This window comes from Stegodyphus dumicola, chromosome 9, assembly GCF_044657685.1.
Source record: "Stegodyphus dumicola isolate Sdum_Otavi_A_Nest chromosome 9, ASM4465768v1".
Taxonomy (NCBI): domain Eukaryota; kingdom Metazoa; phylum Arthropoda; class Arachnida; order Araneae; family Eresidae; genus Stegodyphus; species Stegodyphus dumicola.
The window spans coordinates 72,442,119-72,459,029 of record NC_140776.1 but is presented as its reverse complement, the minus strand read 5'-3'; the positions used below and the strand labels follow the sequence as shown (position 1 = coordinate 72,459,029).

General features: G+C 31.7%; 1 protein-coding gene across 2 annotated transcripts in view; it reads right to left on the bottom strand.

Moving 5' to 3' along the window:
• Nucleotides 1–16,911, bottom strand: part of Nmd3 (60S ribosomal export protein NMD3) — a 51,181-nt gene that overhangs the window by 21,898 nt on the left and 12,372 nt on the right. For both annotated transcript variants that reach the window (XM_035352754.2, XM_035352755.2), the window contains exons 4-8: nt 14,568–14,661; nt 12,963–13,172; nt 9,882–9,972; nt 8,778–8,856; nt 6,442–6,538 (exon numbers count right to left, since the gene is read on the bottom strand). In XM_035352754.2, coding sequence (XP_035208645.1) covers nt 6,442–6,538; nt 8,778–8,856; nt 9,882–9,972; nt 12,963–13,172; nt 14,568–14,661 — 571 coding nt within the window. The remainder of the gene's footprint in view (nt 1–6,441; nt 6,539–8,777; nt 8,857–9,881; nt 9,973–12,962; nt 13,173–14,567; nt 14,662–16,911) is intronic.

Genomic DNA, 16,911 nt, shown 5'->3' with positions numbered 1-16,911 from the left:
TACGGCTATCTGACTAAGGAATGTGATGCCTTTAACTAAAGATTTCTGAAAGAAAACTGGTTGAATTTACATTGTATATGAGAAAGGAGACCTAAAAAAATCTCTATGCAGCCTTTTCAACTGCTGGGAAATTGACTCAGAGCTATGTACCAATTCTTACAGCTTTGACAGCATGGCCACCAATAGATTATAAGACACTGGCTAAATTACCTTTTCATTTCTTTCTTTACTTAAAAAAAAAAAAAAAAAAAAAAACATGTAAACCACCAAACATGCCATGAACACAGAGATACCAATTTCTGCAAATGGCTATTAGTAATATTTAATTGAATTATAATCATTACACTTAGGTACTTCTCAAACTGAAAGGAAAGGATTCAACAGCATACATTGGATATTAAACTATGTAAAAGGCATATTACTTATAATTTTTCAGAAGAAATGATAAATGATTAAAAACATTAAGATACATTTTGCCATGGTACTGTCCCTAACCTGATAAGGTTAACCTTTTTACATGTTCTGCTGCAGCCAACTCTACACAGCTAAACTTATTGTGTATTATTTATTTATATTATTATTTCACAGTGTTGTGAGTAAAGGATTTCACTTTCTGCACAAGAAGCATCTTCAGTGTGTCAGAAGATAAAGTGGGCTCCAACTGGATTTGGTTCTTTTATACAATGTTGAAATTTTTTTTATCAGTGCATTGCTGTGAAGTACTAATGAAATACTCAATACTACTTTGCTGAATTTTCTCCATTTATCTTGAAATCTTGAAATATTGGGCCCTGCTACATTAATTTAAGGAATAGTAAGAATTTTCTTATCAAAACAGTAAACTAGAAAGCTGTACATCCAGTTTCTAATTGGTAAATATCAACAAGACAAGTTTCTGAGAAACAATACCATGTATTGCATAAAAGATAATGAAGCCTTCCTTTCCAATAAAACATAAACTACTTCCGATTGCTTCAAAAACTCACCATTGTTGGGCATTTCCTTGATAATTGAAGGAAACACACTGCCTAGATCATTGTGGTTTCAAACTGCTGGAAAGTATACACATAAACTGTAATTTCTAACTGATAGAAACTGTACCTTGAAGGATATAAGCATTCAAAAGTAAATCACAGTTTACATTTCAAGGATTCTGAAATAGATGCTCATATTTTTCTTTTTTTTTTTTTTTTTTTACCAATAAAAAGGCAAAAAATAATGGATTTAGTTAACTCTTAGCAAAAAGCTCATCATCAAAACTACCTTTACAACTAATTATATGCTCACAGCATGTCTTCTGAGACTGCCTTTGAGAGTATATATGTATAATATTAGAAGGAAAGCTTGCCAGCTATTTAATGGTTGGAGGTCTAGCAAGGAAGGGGAGCATGGTTCAAGTTCAGCCAGTTGAGATTAATACAGGAAGAAACAATGATAATTGAACTTGCCCACCAGTGGAAGGAAAATGGAAAGGAACTAAATTACAGAAATAGGAAGTAGAAGAGATATCCACAACAGTTGTTACCAGTACATTCAATGTGATACTCAGGTTAGATATATAACAAACAGAAGAACACACTATATTAGACAACTCATTTTTGTGCAATACATCATCTGCATGCACGGAAAGAGAAAAATAGCCTAACATCATACACATACATATGTAACTATCAAGATTATAAGAACAACATTGCCTAACAGCAGGACTTCACAAATAAATTACTAATAATTAATAATATTAAAGTGACAAGAGTATAGAACATTATGCAGACATTAACAACACAGAATTATAATTACAAAATAACATTGCACAGTAGCATTAGGGGGACTTGATTAAATGAGAAACATACTATTCAATACCATTTAAGAACCAAGATTGTTCAAACACATCACTGTAAAAAGAAACTTAAAAAGGCACAAATCTGTTACAAAACATGCAATAATGAAATGTAGATATAATAATGTGTGTATTAACATTTCAAGATAAATACAGTTAAAAGTAATGCATATAATTAACTACAAATTAAGTGGCACTAAGTTCTTTGTGCAGCTATTAAAATAACCCAGCAAGCAACAAAGTATAATTTGATTTGTAGCTGGCTGATTACATGAGATACAGGAGAAAGAATCAAAAATTAGTGATGCAAATATTCCTAACCTTCTATCTTAGCAATGCATTTTACAAAAGGTGAGGTCATAGATAAATTTCATATTGTTATTCTTTATACATGATGCCTGTTATCATAACTGCACTTGATATTCTATTTTTTGAATTGTAACATGGTATATTATTCTAGATTTGCAGTTTCAAGAATTGGAAAATTAAATGTTTGTATGATGTATAGCATAAATATTTATGTATCTTATTTTCCTGGTGGGGAGAAATTAGATTTTTATCAGATACTGATGTTATATGGACTGCGACAGAAGAATATGACATCATTTAGGAATTATAGAAATAGTAAAATTAAAGCTGTGTATCACATTAGACATGATTTACAAGAATGTGAGACAGCAACAGTGTTTACTACTTTAACAAATGGTAGAATTATAACAAAGTTAATTTAAAATAAACATTTGCTTATGTTTATCTTCAGGAAAATCATAGCTTAAATGTAAGACATGCATATTAAAAATAAAGAATTTAATGTGAATTTAGAATAACAAATTGCTGATTATTATTCTCAATAGAAAATAGTTAATTACACATAATAAAGCATGTAGGAATAAAATGTGATATCACAGGCTTAGTTCCACCTTCTTATGTCATCACTAAGAATTTAATGTTAATTTAGAATAACAAATCGCTTATTATTATTCTCAATAGAAAATAGTTAATCATACATAATAAAGCATATGGGAATAAAATGTGATATTACAGGCTTAGTTCCACCTTCTTATGCTATCACTAATGCAGTGTTTATGGCATAAGTCGAACTTCATTGGTAGGCAACCAAACCTTGCTATATTAAGGAAAATGGTTAAAGATTATGTCTAAACATTCAACTGTTGAATTTTATACTAACCTGATATAAGAACTGACTAATCACAATGAAGCAAACATGAACCACCATTTGGTCAACAATTTTTCTGAGTCAGCTATACATTTATTAATGCGCAACTTTACCCTTATTGAGTAGCTCCAGCTTAGATGTGAATGGAGCTAATGATTTTTATGCCTTAGGATTATAACAACAATGATGGCTACAACATCATGTGAATGCTCCCCAAGCCCTACTCTCTCAACATTCTCTACGTAGAATATTGTGAATTTTTACCCAGTTTTTAAGAATTCACATGGTAATCTGAACTACCATTAATAACTAACAAAACAATAACAATATGAACAGTTTTTACTAAAAATACACCCAAGAATCATACACACACACGATTTTAGCTACAGCAAGCAAGCAATGTAATAAAGCTTGACATAGCTTATATAACATGTGCTTATGATGTTCATACAACAGTTAAGACATAATAATTGTGCTAGCACACACATAAGGTTTGATCTTTGACTGTTCACTGCTTGCATAAAACAGCCATGCAATTTAAATCTGGCATTTCCCACTGCAATTCTCATCACATTTGTAATTTTGAAACAGAAAGTAGAATTCAGTCAGAATTATAGAAAATCCATTATAGTTTGGTATTTTTAAACATAACAGACCCCCCCCTCAAAAAAACAGCTTTTCAAACTGTTTAATCTAAATCTTTTAAGCATATATCAGCAGATACTAAGATTGATGGGGTTTTGAAAATTAATCTTTCAAGTCTACTGGGGTTCAAATGCACTCCTGTACATACAAATTAAGAATTTTTAAGTACTATTAATGAAAAAAGTTAAGAACCTAGCAGCAAATGGGGAACTGAATAAATCAAAGTAATTACTTATGCAACTAAATTTGAATAAAACAAGTATATATAATATGTTTTATTATTAAACAACTGTATTTAACATGACTGTAAAACAAATTAGAGAATAAAACAAACTCTCTGAATACTATCAATTAAGTAACAGTAAATGAGGAGCATAATTTCTTTAAATATTCAAAATTTACATTTATAACAGTCACAATTAAAAAATTCTTTTATTTTTTAAAAGCTGTTTAATAAAAAATATCATAACTAAAAAAATATGATATAACAGATAATTCCACCTACAATTTATTACATGAGTTTTAAAAAGATATTAAATCAGGTACAGATTAAAATTTATAAACATCCATAATACAGTCAAAAGTCGTTAATCCGGATACCCATAATCTGGAATGATCTATAATCCGGACCTCAAAGCTAGAAACTTTCTGCGCATGCGTTGACGCATGCGCATAGGCGATTACGCATGCACGTAATACCTTTATGCATGTGCATATGTGTACGTGCATAATACGTTTACGCATGTGTGTTTAATGTATAACGGATGGTACAAGATAAGCTAAAATTATCTAATTATCCATTTCAGTTAATGTTGCACCTTAATCTTCCAATTGGATCCGGCTCATTATTTTTCGCAGACTGTTAGAGCAATTTTATAAAAGTAAGCTTGAACTTTCGATTATGTCAAATAGAATTTCCGATTCTGGAGCTGCCAAAGGATCTATCTACAAAGCAAAAGCATGTTTCGATGTCCATCAAACAAAAAGTGGATAAAGGCATAATCCTTTGTTTTTCTAACCATTCCGAAATCTGTTTATCAATTTCACGCTGCTCTGTGTGGAAGGCGGGGGAGACATCGCGGCGCACAATGAATTGGAAGTTGATCTGTCAGCACTATCCTTATCTTCAGGGCAAATGTTTTTATTTTATTCGGCTTATAATTCCTTACTAAATGTAGTATTTCATCTCGATGTACTTCGTCTTTGATATGATTTAAATCAAATTCCTCGCCATTATAAATATCACGAATACACATCAAATAGTTTTCTGGTTGCAATTTCCTAATTTCGACTATGCGCAATGTATGCTTTACGCACGCGCGTGTTGAAGTAAATGTTTAATAAAGTAAATAAATATTAAGCTTTTTTTTGTAAATTTTGATACCCTTTAGATCATAACTGCTCTTTATTTCATAAATTACGGTTTCATATTTTTAATTTTATAATTTCTGCATGCCATCTCACCAGATTTAAATCGATGATCTATAAATCCGGAAAAACCGATAATCCAGAATCGCCGAAGTGCCGACGAGTCCTGATTAAAGACTTTTGACTGTACTACAAAATACGTATGCACAATTTTTATATGGAATTTTTCCAGATATTTTAGCTTATTTACTATATATGTTTACTTTTCTTTATCAACTTTCCAAAATTCAAATGGAAGAGAAAGAGAACAAATATTATGGGGAGGGAAAAAAAACACCTTATTTTGGCATAAATTTCGAAAAAAACTATCCATTTCAAGGGCGATCAGACATGGGTTCTTCTTCTTCAGAAGTAAGAAATTTTTTGCTTAGCAATACAAGAATTACCTCAACATGTAATTCATTATTACTAGTGTTTTGAAGATCAAGCAATTAAAGTGTACACATAAAAATGGGGCAATCTCAAGTTTTAGATAACATAGGCAAATATTTTCAGAATACCATTTCTCTTTTTTGAGTGCCTTATTCATATAGTTTTTTTTTGTTTATACTCTTGAAGAATTTCCATATTGATATATAACAAATCATGGATGGAAGCTTGACTTTTATGGAGGTCATGCATTTGCTAAGTTGAAGAACGGCCACAAGTCATAGCTTAAGCCTAAGAACCTCTTATCCAAAATGCTAATCCAAACTCAGGTTGGCAGTCAGAGAAAAGGAACAGATATGTTTGGTGTGCAAAATTAAGGGCCTTTTGAAATTTTATCTGAAATTAAGAACCATTATGAACCCTGCTTATAATACTCTCAGCTTTTATCTGATTTACAGAAACTTTGGTAATATAAATTTGTTTCTCAATTTTAGCACGAGAAAAATTAAATTCTTGTAGCTTGCTTGAAATAGTTCAGAGTTTTTGAAAAGTCTTAAAACTAATCTCACAATTATTAAAAAATGCATGAGATCAATTCAGTTCCTTCAAGAAAATATACTTAAATATTTTATCATATTATCCACTGAATTACTTAGCCATGCAGTGAACATTATAAGAGAAAGCAAAATTAAATCAACCTTATTTTTTCCTTTCTTTTTTTTTTTATTGTAGGATTTTAAGTTGCGTTTCAGTATTTGTTAGAATAACAATGGAGAAAGACTCTTTCCCATGATTACTTTCAAGTTACTTTGACTGTTAGCATGTAGATTTATTACTTAAATTAGACATCAATAATTACTGTAAGATTACAAAATAGATCTTCTTTCTCAATAGATCTACTTTTTCAATGCATCTTTATGCAGTTTATTTAACACAGTAAAAAGCAAAACAGGATTAAAATATTTTTAATTACTGAAAAACAAACCTTGCACACTGGAACTATTTCTACTGAAAATGTAAATTTATAATCATAAGTGTTGTTGTGAACATCATGAGAAATTAATTGCTGTGAAGTCTCATACCTGTAAACAGAAAAATAAATAATTCTTAGCTACACAAATTGAATCACTAGTCTTAAAATATTCTACAATAACTTAAAAAAAATATTCACACTGGATTATGGCCCATTTTATAATTTCAAGTGACACACTCGAGTTCCAAAAATAAAATATAATATATACAATAATAAATTGCAAAACAAATATGAATTGAACACTTGAATACATAAAAAAATGCATTGAAAATAAATAAAGAGTTTTTTATTACAAACATGCATTTTTACTTTCCAAAAAAAAAAATATATATATATATATATTGCAATGTAATTTCAAGGATAAGTTTGCTGACGCCAATCCATAATTCCAAAAAATTGGTTTTGAAATTTTGCCTGCATTCAGTTCCACTTACAAAGGTGAACAAATATTTACAAATTTGCCACTTATAAAGGTGAGCTTAACTACCCAAAATTTAGATGCTGTATTTGCCTCAAGTCAACTAGTAATAACCCAGACTTGACTACACTGACATCACAAGTTCAGGATCAGGAAAGCCAATGATTTGATATTGAATGGAAAAATAATGTTCATTCAGTTATGTTCAGCTTTATAATAATTATAATTTTAATTTTTATGCTTAAAATACATTGTAATTAGTTTCTCAATAAAATTTATTTTATTACTCATAAAAAAAGACAGTTCTAAAATGAAAATACCACTGATCTGCATTTTGATTGATTTTTGCTGCAGCCAAAAAAAGGTTGCCAACTTGCTGAAGGATGTGTTTAAGGGAAAGGATGCCTCCATAAAAGACTTATAAGGTATTTCTCCCACTTTCCTTCCGTGCCTTCGTGGTTCTGCACATTGGACCGGTATTCCGGAGGTCCGCGGTTCAATTCCCGGCAAAGGCGGTTGCTAATTTTTCATCTCTCCGGCTTCCAAAAAAATACCTAATGTCTCTACAGACTAAAGGACACCATTTACTCCAACTTTATATAGCACAAGAGGAAAATTTCATGTAATTAACACCTGTTCAACCATTGCAAAACAGAACACAGTACACAGTTTCATGGCTTTAACCATTCATATACTGGCAAACTCGGTGTCTGCCGAAAACATTGCGGACGAAAACGTCGCAGAGAAAACAATGCAAGGCGAAAATTTTGTAGTACAAAACATCATGGGAGAAAAGAAAGCAAATAGAAAACATTGTGGTACAAAATATCATGGTCAAAAATAAGGTGGTTCAAAAACATTGTCGTCTAAAATATTATGGTAAAAAATAAAATACTCACAAATCATCACATGATAATAACATTGTACACATGCGTTTTCAAGTTTTAAAAGTTGTAAATATATGTTCGTATAATGATCTGGGAGTGCAAGAAGGATAAAGGTTTTTTTTTACTTCTATATTTCATATTTTTAAACAAATTAATAAATTTTTGTTGAAAAATAAGAAGGAAACTTAAGCATTTAAAAATTGAAAATGAGTGGAAAGCTAATGCAACTTTCATAACTTAATAGAATTTTAAATTTACGTAGTTAATTAACAAAGGTCATTAATAAATTAACCTTTCTTATAAAGTTTTACTGATAATTTTTTATAAAAAATACAGTCTAAAAATGCTTAGAAAAAGGAAGATTAATAACTTCATGCGTTTAACTCTATGAAAATTGCTCATTTAATGATTAAATTATTTTCTTTCATATTTGTTAATCTGATATTGTTTACATTTTGTTTCTATTTATTCTTAGTGTTGTTAACATTTTCATGTACAGTATACAATCAATTTTTTGGATGTCAATTTGTTAGTTATGACGAAAGTCAGATACATAATATGTCAGTATGGGATTTCAAAAACACATGTGTGTGATGTTATCGTCATGCGATTATTTGTAAGTATTTTATTTTTTACCGCAATATTTTTGACAATGATGTTTTTAAACTGCAAAGTTTTGAGCCGCTTTATTTTTGACCACAATGTTTTAGAACTGCGATGTTTTTGGCTGCAGCTGGCAAACTCATATTATATGGTAAAAAAGAATCACCTATTAATATTCTCCACAACTTTTTCTTCTTAAACTGGTATCAGTGCTTAGCTATGCCCAATTCTTATAATCAAATCCCATACTAAATTAATCTTAATAATTAAACATTTTATGAAAAGAAAAAATTAGCAATTTTTTAAAATGAGTTTAGGCACATGCAATGTTTTTCAAAATGTCACATTTATTAAAGATAAAAACAATAAATAATACATACTTGCAAGGTACAACTGCAGTAAAAAAGTCGACAAGTTTCCGAGCATCATCTCTTTTACCATAAAAAAAGTCTAGGCCATCTACAAATGAAATTATTAAATTATTAAAATTTACATTTAAAATGCATTCAGTACTTTCTGATTATCCGTTCAGCCCAGAAAAGCATTCACCAAACAATCCTAATGCTGCCAAGACAGGCAATTTATGACATTGCAAAAAAGTAATTTACACAGCAATTGATGTATGTGCAAGAAGGCAGATTTTGGCTTTTAAAACTTGATGGTTATTTTTCTGGTCAGTGTTTGGTGAGTTTGTGCATTTCTTTTCTTGTCCACATTACATGAAACAATGGTTGCCAGAGCCTACACCAAAGAGAGGTTGGACTTATACTTTCCATCCCAATTTTGAGGGACAGGTCTCCGGGAGTCTCCCACCCCTTTCTCATTCCACTAATCCACACGAGAGGACTTACCAAATATTTAAAGTACCTCCATGCTGTACCAACACTATTACATTAACAAAAATCTTCGAACCTCCAGGAATGTCTTCTCCAGGATTCGAAACCAGAACCTTTGGTACCGTAAGTAGGCTTCCCTAACCACTATACTGTCTGGGTGTCTTTCTTTTCTTATAAAAAGTGATAATGGGATGGTGGAGTTTGCTGGTTAATGAGAAAGAAAGTGTTGTATTTCTTCAGAAATGAGGCATTTTGGCTAAAAGCGCTCTCTGATGTTTTTAAAGCAAAAACATAATTGTGCACAAGGAAAAACATGGGCAATTCTAATTTATTTTAAGTGAAATCATATTGCTGTATATATGGGGAAAGCACAGTGCACACACTACACTACCAAGTTTCTGCAGTTCTTTGATGTTTTTTGAAACTACAAGAGATTGCTGGGTACACAGTGAGGGTGCTTTATTATGGATATTTCTTTCTTTTCTTTGTTAATTGGTTGCTATTTTCTGCAATTCTTAGTGTACTTCCATTTTTGAAAATGGCTGTTGTCTTTTGCATCTCACATTGGTGACTTTTTGGGCAAATTGGGTGGATAACTGGAAAGTACCATGCATTCTTTTTATGAGTACATAATTTAAAGAAACTTACCATTTGTTGTTTTTATATTAATGCAGTTTATATGTATATTATGTTTTAGGATTAACTGTTCTAAATAAAAGAAGGTTTTCTTGTGTTGCACCTAAAAAGAAGAAAGAAAATTTAATCGAAAATTAAAGACACAGATAAACTATTACCACTAAAATCCAAGTTCATGAGAAACAAAATTTCATAGACTTCTTACATTATTAACAAGCTTATGTTTTAAATACGCTTTATTAAAAAATATTAACAATGCTTGAAAACAAGTACACTTCATATTGATCTGTTTTAATATAAACTGATAAGGAAAAATGATCACAGTTGTATAACTGAGCTGACAGAAACCAATCCAATTCCTACACTGTCATACAACTGGTAACACAAATGTGGCATCCAACAACTTTGACACAGGTGGGTCATGAAAGGTACAATCAAGCAGCAAGTATCTCACTAAGAAACCTAAGAAGGTTAAGATGGAACTCTTGCAAGACTAGCATGAAGAGCAGTGACCTAAACTACCCTTCATCATTCATGATTATATGGCATCATTTACAGTATAGAAGTATCCAAGTGACTATTACAGATGAGAGGAAAAGAAATTGCATTCATGATGGCCATTCTATTACTCAATATTGTCCAGCAGTATTAACAGCAGTTTCCAAATTAATGAACATGGGCCAGTGGAAACTGTGGCCTTTACATACACAATGCATGGGTGATACAGCTCTTAGGATATTCTATTACGCTGTACAGGAAATTTCTGTTTTCAGCTAGGGATCCAGATAGTTAAAATTCTATTCTTCCTGATATTGTGATACTGTCTTGAGCTATTATTTGGTTGATGGATTTGACTCCTTTATTATTAATTCCAAACAAGGTTATGTCCTCAGAGGCAAAATGTAGTTCACTATTTTTAAAGTCCACGGAAAACTAAATTTCCTTAGAAATTCTAATGCGAATATGCAAGGATCTGTACTATCTGCCACATTTGCCTTATGATGGTAGGCGACACTTCTAAATGTGATGTTAATGTTTAAATTTCCATCAATGCTGATTTTATCACAAGATACAGTTCGGAAGGTAATACAGGACAGAGTGCAGATGAGTTTACCTTCCAACTGTTAAGCCAAATCTTTTCAGATGATAGTAACATTGGCTCCTGTATTGATAGTTATATGCAAGGAACCCCATTATATGTCCCATAATGAAAAGTCCACTACTGCCACCACTCACTGGAGAAATCTGAAGAGTTTAAAATGGGGCTTCTCAATATCCAGTAACCTCTACCCTATCAGATGGCACTAATTAGTTTCCCTCCTTCTAGCTGGGGTCCACTAATTGCCAAATGTTAAAATTGCTGAACACTGGTAGTTTCAACCTGGTTTTGACACCGGGTGAACAGCCTAACTCCGCGGGTATTTCTGCGGTTTTCCTCATTTGCAACATGTACACAAGCCAGTTTCTCTTAGAAAGACATCCCTTCGCTTAGGAAGATATTTATAGTGCACTTTGCAGTAATCAGCTAAACCAAAACCACCTTCTTGTTGAGAGCGGTCTTCATTTGTCTTGAGATGTGCAGTTCTTTCATATGCGGCCTTCATCTAGATGAGCAGAAACTTGATCCACTGGCTCCTGGACTCGAGTACCTGTGACTGGGTGGTGATCTCCATAAGGTGGCTGGGCTGCCTCAAATTTTAAGGAATACATTGAAGTTCTCTTTAGATCTTGACATCTGCTATTCTCAGGCCTTTCTGTATCTCAGGATCCCAGATGCTATTGACGAAGTGCTGCAGGGACGAGTTTTTCCTTGTTTCTGTTGTCATTATTCAAATCCTTGTCCTCGTCATTATCCAAATTACTGTTGTGGTGTTTTGTGTTGTTTTACTTACTGAATGGTTTTAGGAGTTTATTTTGTGTTTAATCTAATTTGTGGCCTCCTGTTTTGTATTTAAGTATTTATTTGTAGCACAGAAATGTAATCCTTTAATTCTGGGTACAATAACATTGGAATTATAAAAATAGCTCAATTAGAAAGCAAGATATAGACAAATTTGTTCCTAAGCAAGAATTTTTGTCACCAACTTTTGATATTTGGAGACTTTCTGGAAGATTCACAAAAACACACTTTCAAAGATAAACAACTGATTCTTCCAGAAAGTTCTAAAGTCCATGATAGAGTATAAGCATGGGTCAAAAATTACAAAGAATTCAGTTCAGAATAAGCAGTGAGTTAGCAATTTGCTGAATTACAGTTTAAGGTTTACCCTGAGAGTGATTTGAGAACCTTCACAATGTATTTCGTTTGCTAAAGAGGGACTTTAAAATATATATGCTGTCTTTAAGTTATTTCCAGATAATATGCTGTATGTGCTACTTATTATGCTTATTTTCATAATAAATTGTGCATTTTTCTTGCTTATCCTGACTTACTATTTGAAGGAACATCAATGATTCCATAGTTCACAAGAACACTGTATATGAAGCAATTATTTTCCTCCCATGATATGAATCACATAGTAAATATTATGAATAAAAGCTATTTCAATGACTTTGATTGAAACAGAACTTCCAGCATTATATGTAATAGTGACAGCAGACATTATTATTTACACAGCTAAACAGTAAATAATGAGATTGATGACAATAACTGCCAACTTTATAAGAAATATGTAAGGCATTTTATCATCTGATGAGAAATCAAGCAATGGTATAAGAAGATCCATCAGATATATCATACAAATTTCAAACGATGATAGATGATAAGTATCATGGACATTGCCACATATATTTCATAGAGATTTCCAACAATGACAACTATCATATCCCATACATATTTCATGATATCTTTAATAAAGATTGTTACCTACAGTATCAAAGTAATATTTGTTTCATATAGTACAGTTTATCTAAAATTTGTTAATTTTACACCATACTACCTTATTGCTATTTACAGCATACAACCATACTTATACAAATTAAATATCACATCTAAACTCCATAAAAAATTCAAAGAATGCTATCTGAATGGATTAAAAATAAAATGATTTTAATAGATTAGTAGGAAAGATAATTTAACAAATTTGAACAAACCCTTTGTCTTAATTGAACAACAGCCTTCCAAAAATGTTTCGATTCACTCTTATGACAATCATCACACATGTGTGTATTGACTACATATTCAACAATAAAAACTTGTTGCAAGATGGCTCCACCAAACACTTCTTTTTGCACTGTTAGTTTAACTTTTATGCGTTTTGAATGAGGCTCTGTCCATACAAAGGTAGCATCAACCAGATTAACCTGCAAGGATACAAAAATTTTAAATAAAATAGTTAAGGTATCAATACAAAGTGGTTATTCAGAAAGTACTAAAAAGTAATTTACTTTTAAATTACATTTTCATTGCAATAAAAGGCACTTTTTGTTAACAGGATGCCAATCACGATTCTGCATCAAAGTGCCATAAGCATATTATCAACAATGTGTCAACCAGCTTATTTTATCTTGTGAGCAGCTACAAAATGACATCATGAATAAGAGAGATGAATGAACTTAAATCTAGAATTTCTCTTTTGTTATTTTCAATTGCATTTTCCGTGAAGCTGACTTTTTCTATTTTAAAATAATAATACAATTAGTATGAATTATCAAACTGCCAAATGATGAAGATTTGCAACTAAATTTTTTCAAGACAAAGGTATGATCCATGCTTTGTGCCAAACATCATAAAACAAAATTCTATTTTATTACTAATGAAGCCCTGGAATTGGAACTGTAACGACAAATCATGTGGTGGAGGGGGGAAAAAAGAAGAGGTTTGCGCAGCAGAAACTGCTGTGTGCATTCCTTTTCTGATAACTACTTGGTTTATGAAATTTTGATGACAATAACTCACGCTAGTAGAATTCTGCCAACTGCAACTAGAAATAAGTCCCTTAAAAACTGTTAATTAGGTAAATTACATATCTTCTTATTTGTGAATTCTTGTGCTTCTTTCTTTTTTTGATTTAATAGTACAGCGTTCTCTTTTCATGAAACTGTATATATTACTTAGATTTCAAATCCTATCTCTATATACATTTTGAGTCTTGGTGTCAAATTGTGCCCTCTCAACCAAAAAGCACCCAATAATATTACACAGCGTTGCATCACTAGCAGCTACATTGAATACATACAGATATTTAGTTAAATACAAGTAGATACAAACAAAGCTATTATACAATGAAGTGCAAAAATTAAGGATGAAGTGAAGAAGCTAATAGCGGTGTCAAAATGAACAAACTAATAAAATAAGCAATTAGCAGAAATACCTTACAAAGTGAACTAATGTTACATAGCTAAGATTCTTTAAGTCACATATATAATTCTCTTACAATGCTGAAAGATAAATGTACGCTATTATTAACTATCATTAAATAAAAGTAACATATTCCTAAACATTGGTTTAATGTCTTTTATATAAATTAACAGCTTGAACACTTCTCCCCTCATATAAAGTTTTTGCTCATATTTAAATTTATGTTGTAATATAGTTTTGAATAATTACGGATATTTAAATTAAGTCCAGATTGCTTTTTATATTATTTTATATTATGCAACACTAGGAAATTTTGACAATGTTCTTTAAAACGTGTGACATTAAAATTTTAGACATATTTTAGATCTATTTTATATGCAAGACAAATAACAACAAACCTGATTTAATCCTTTTAATTTTTTTAAACAAAATGATAAAAGTTCTCTGGATTCCAAGGCACATGAAATCCACTGAGCTGGAGGTTGTAAATATCTGTTAAGAAAAGAATGGATATACAATTTGTTTCAAAATGTTAATTATCAAAACATTTTTATTTGCATAAATAGTTAAAAATTTAATAATATGATTACCATTACACACTTTATAGATACATAGTGATTACTTGATTCATACACATTTCTTTAACTGGAAATTAAGGACAATTAAGAATTTTTATGGACGACCAATGAAAAAATTAAGGAAATCTCAGCAAATAGCACTGAAGAAATTAAAGAAATTGTGTATGCAAACCATTTTCAATTTTGCAATACCATTCTAAGAATAAAAGAACAAGATAAAGAATGCATTATTATTAAATACAATTCAAAAGCTAACATAACTATAAAAACAATTTACAGATGCTGCTATGATGAAGTTAAATGAAAGATACTGCTATGATAAAGTAAAAAATACTGTTATAATAAAGCTTGAAAATGCAGCTATGATAGCTTAGTCACATGGGAATCAAAAGCCTATGCTTGGACATTTAGAAGGCATGGTACATATAAGTGTTTTTCTACAATGGAGACATTTAAAATTCAGCTAAAAATCCTCTCATACAGTTTAGTGGTAGAAAAATGTGGTGGGAGACTGCTGGGCCCACCTCTGGAGGCTGTTCTCCATCAAAAACAGAGATGGAACTTACCCTTCCTTCTAGATGCTATGCAGTCACTGCCTGGGCAACATTCTCAGCAACAAGATAGCCAAATTATTGACCAGTTTTGAAATTCGCCCGCTAGTCATCTAGAGTGAAGATTGTGTGTCTCTTGTGCTCTTCCCCACAGTGCCTCTGTTCAATGGAGTGCTTGCATACGGCGGCGGACGCCGACGAACCTCCGCCATTACCTAGTGATTTACCTAGCGGCCGGCCCCAATGTTTTTGGATACTTCTTCTGATATTACGAATACTTAGGACTTTAATGTGAATATGGATAAAAAACTTAGTGACAAAATTCTGAATGAATGGGATTCAACCGATGAATTTAAGGACTTAGAACTATACAACCAACAGATAAGTCATCTCAAAAATCATTATGCAGTGCTTAAAGAAACTTACCAAAGACTTAGTGCTAAACGAGAGGTTACGGATCCTGATATCTATACTGATCCTTTCATGCAAGGATTACAAGTGGTGAAAAGAAAGCTTGAATACTCAAAGGTAAGCGCATTATCTACCTGGCCTCTAATGTTAAAAATAAGGTAAATATTGTTGATTGTAATGAAAGTGCACTTGCAGTGGGCCTTAAGCCTAACCAAGAAGCATGTGGTTCTAGGAAAATAGTTAATAGTAAACGTAAGGGAATTATTACTGATATTTCTTATAATGAGCAGGCTTTAAGAAGCCTACTAAAACAGCTAGACCTCTTAAATCTAAACCTAAAACTAGTATTGATACGTCAAATAGATTTGATGCTTTGAACTCTGCTGTTACTATCGCCAATTGTCTTAATTCTAATTTTGATTCTACTAGTGTTATATATATATATACTGTAAATGATAATAGCAATGTTAATTTAAGCAATATAAATAATGTTAACGCTCCGCAAAATGCAGATGCTGCTGATAGAGTTAGTAACTCGCAGCAGCAGGCTATTACCACAGCACAGCCTGCTATCCCTCCCATAATGGTTAGGTCTCCAGAAAATGCAAAATTTTCTGAATTCAAAAAATATCTTGCAGCCAAGCTGCCTGAAACAAAATTTGTATGTCGACTAAACGGAGAATTCATGCGCGTTTTACCACGCACTGATATAGATCACAGAGTACTTAGTAGATATTTTCTAGACAATAACATTGATCACTTTGTTGTTAATCCTAATCTTATTGACTGCCCACAGATTCAGATGTAGATGAAGTTAAATGTGAACTCGAAACAAGAGGTTATAAAGCTCACAAAGTTGTTCAACTGACGAAATTTAAGTCCAGAGCACCCATGCCTCTGTTTTAGGCCCAGATCTTTAAGAATGAAATTTCTGATAATATCTATTTACTTACCGACTTATGCTACTATGGTATCAAAGTTAAAAAATATGCCTCCCAAGTTTCAAATTCCTCAGTATTTTAATTGCCAGAAATGGCACCATTCCGGCAAAAATTGTCATGTAGTCCTCAGGTGTGTGAAGTGTGACAGTTTTCATAAAACTAAGGATTTTGATAAAACTAGACTTGAAGTTCCCAAAGAAGGCCACCCCTCATCATGCAGGGGTTGTGAGAAATTCCCATCTAACAGAAAACTAAGAAAAT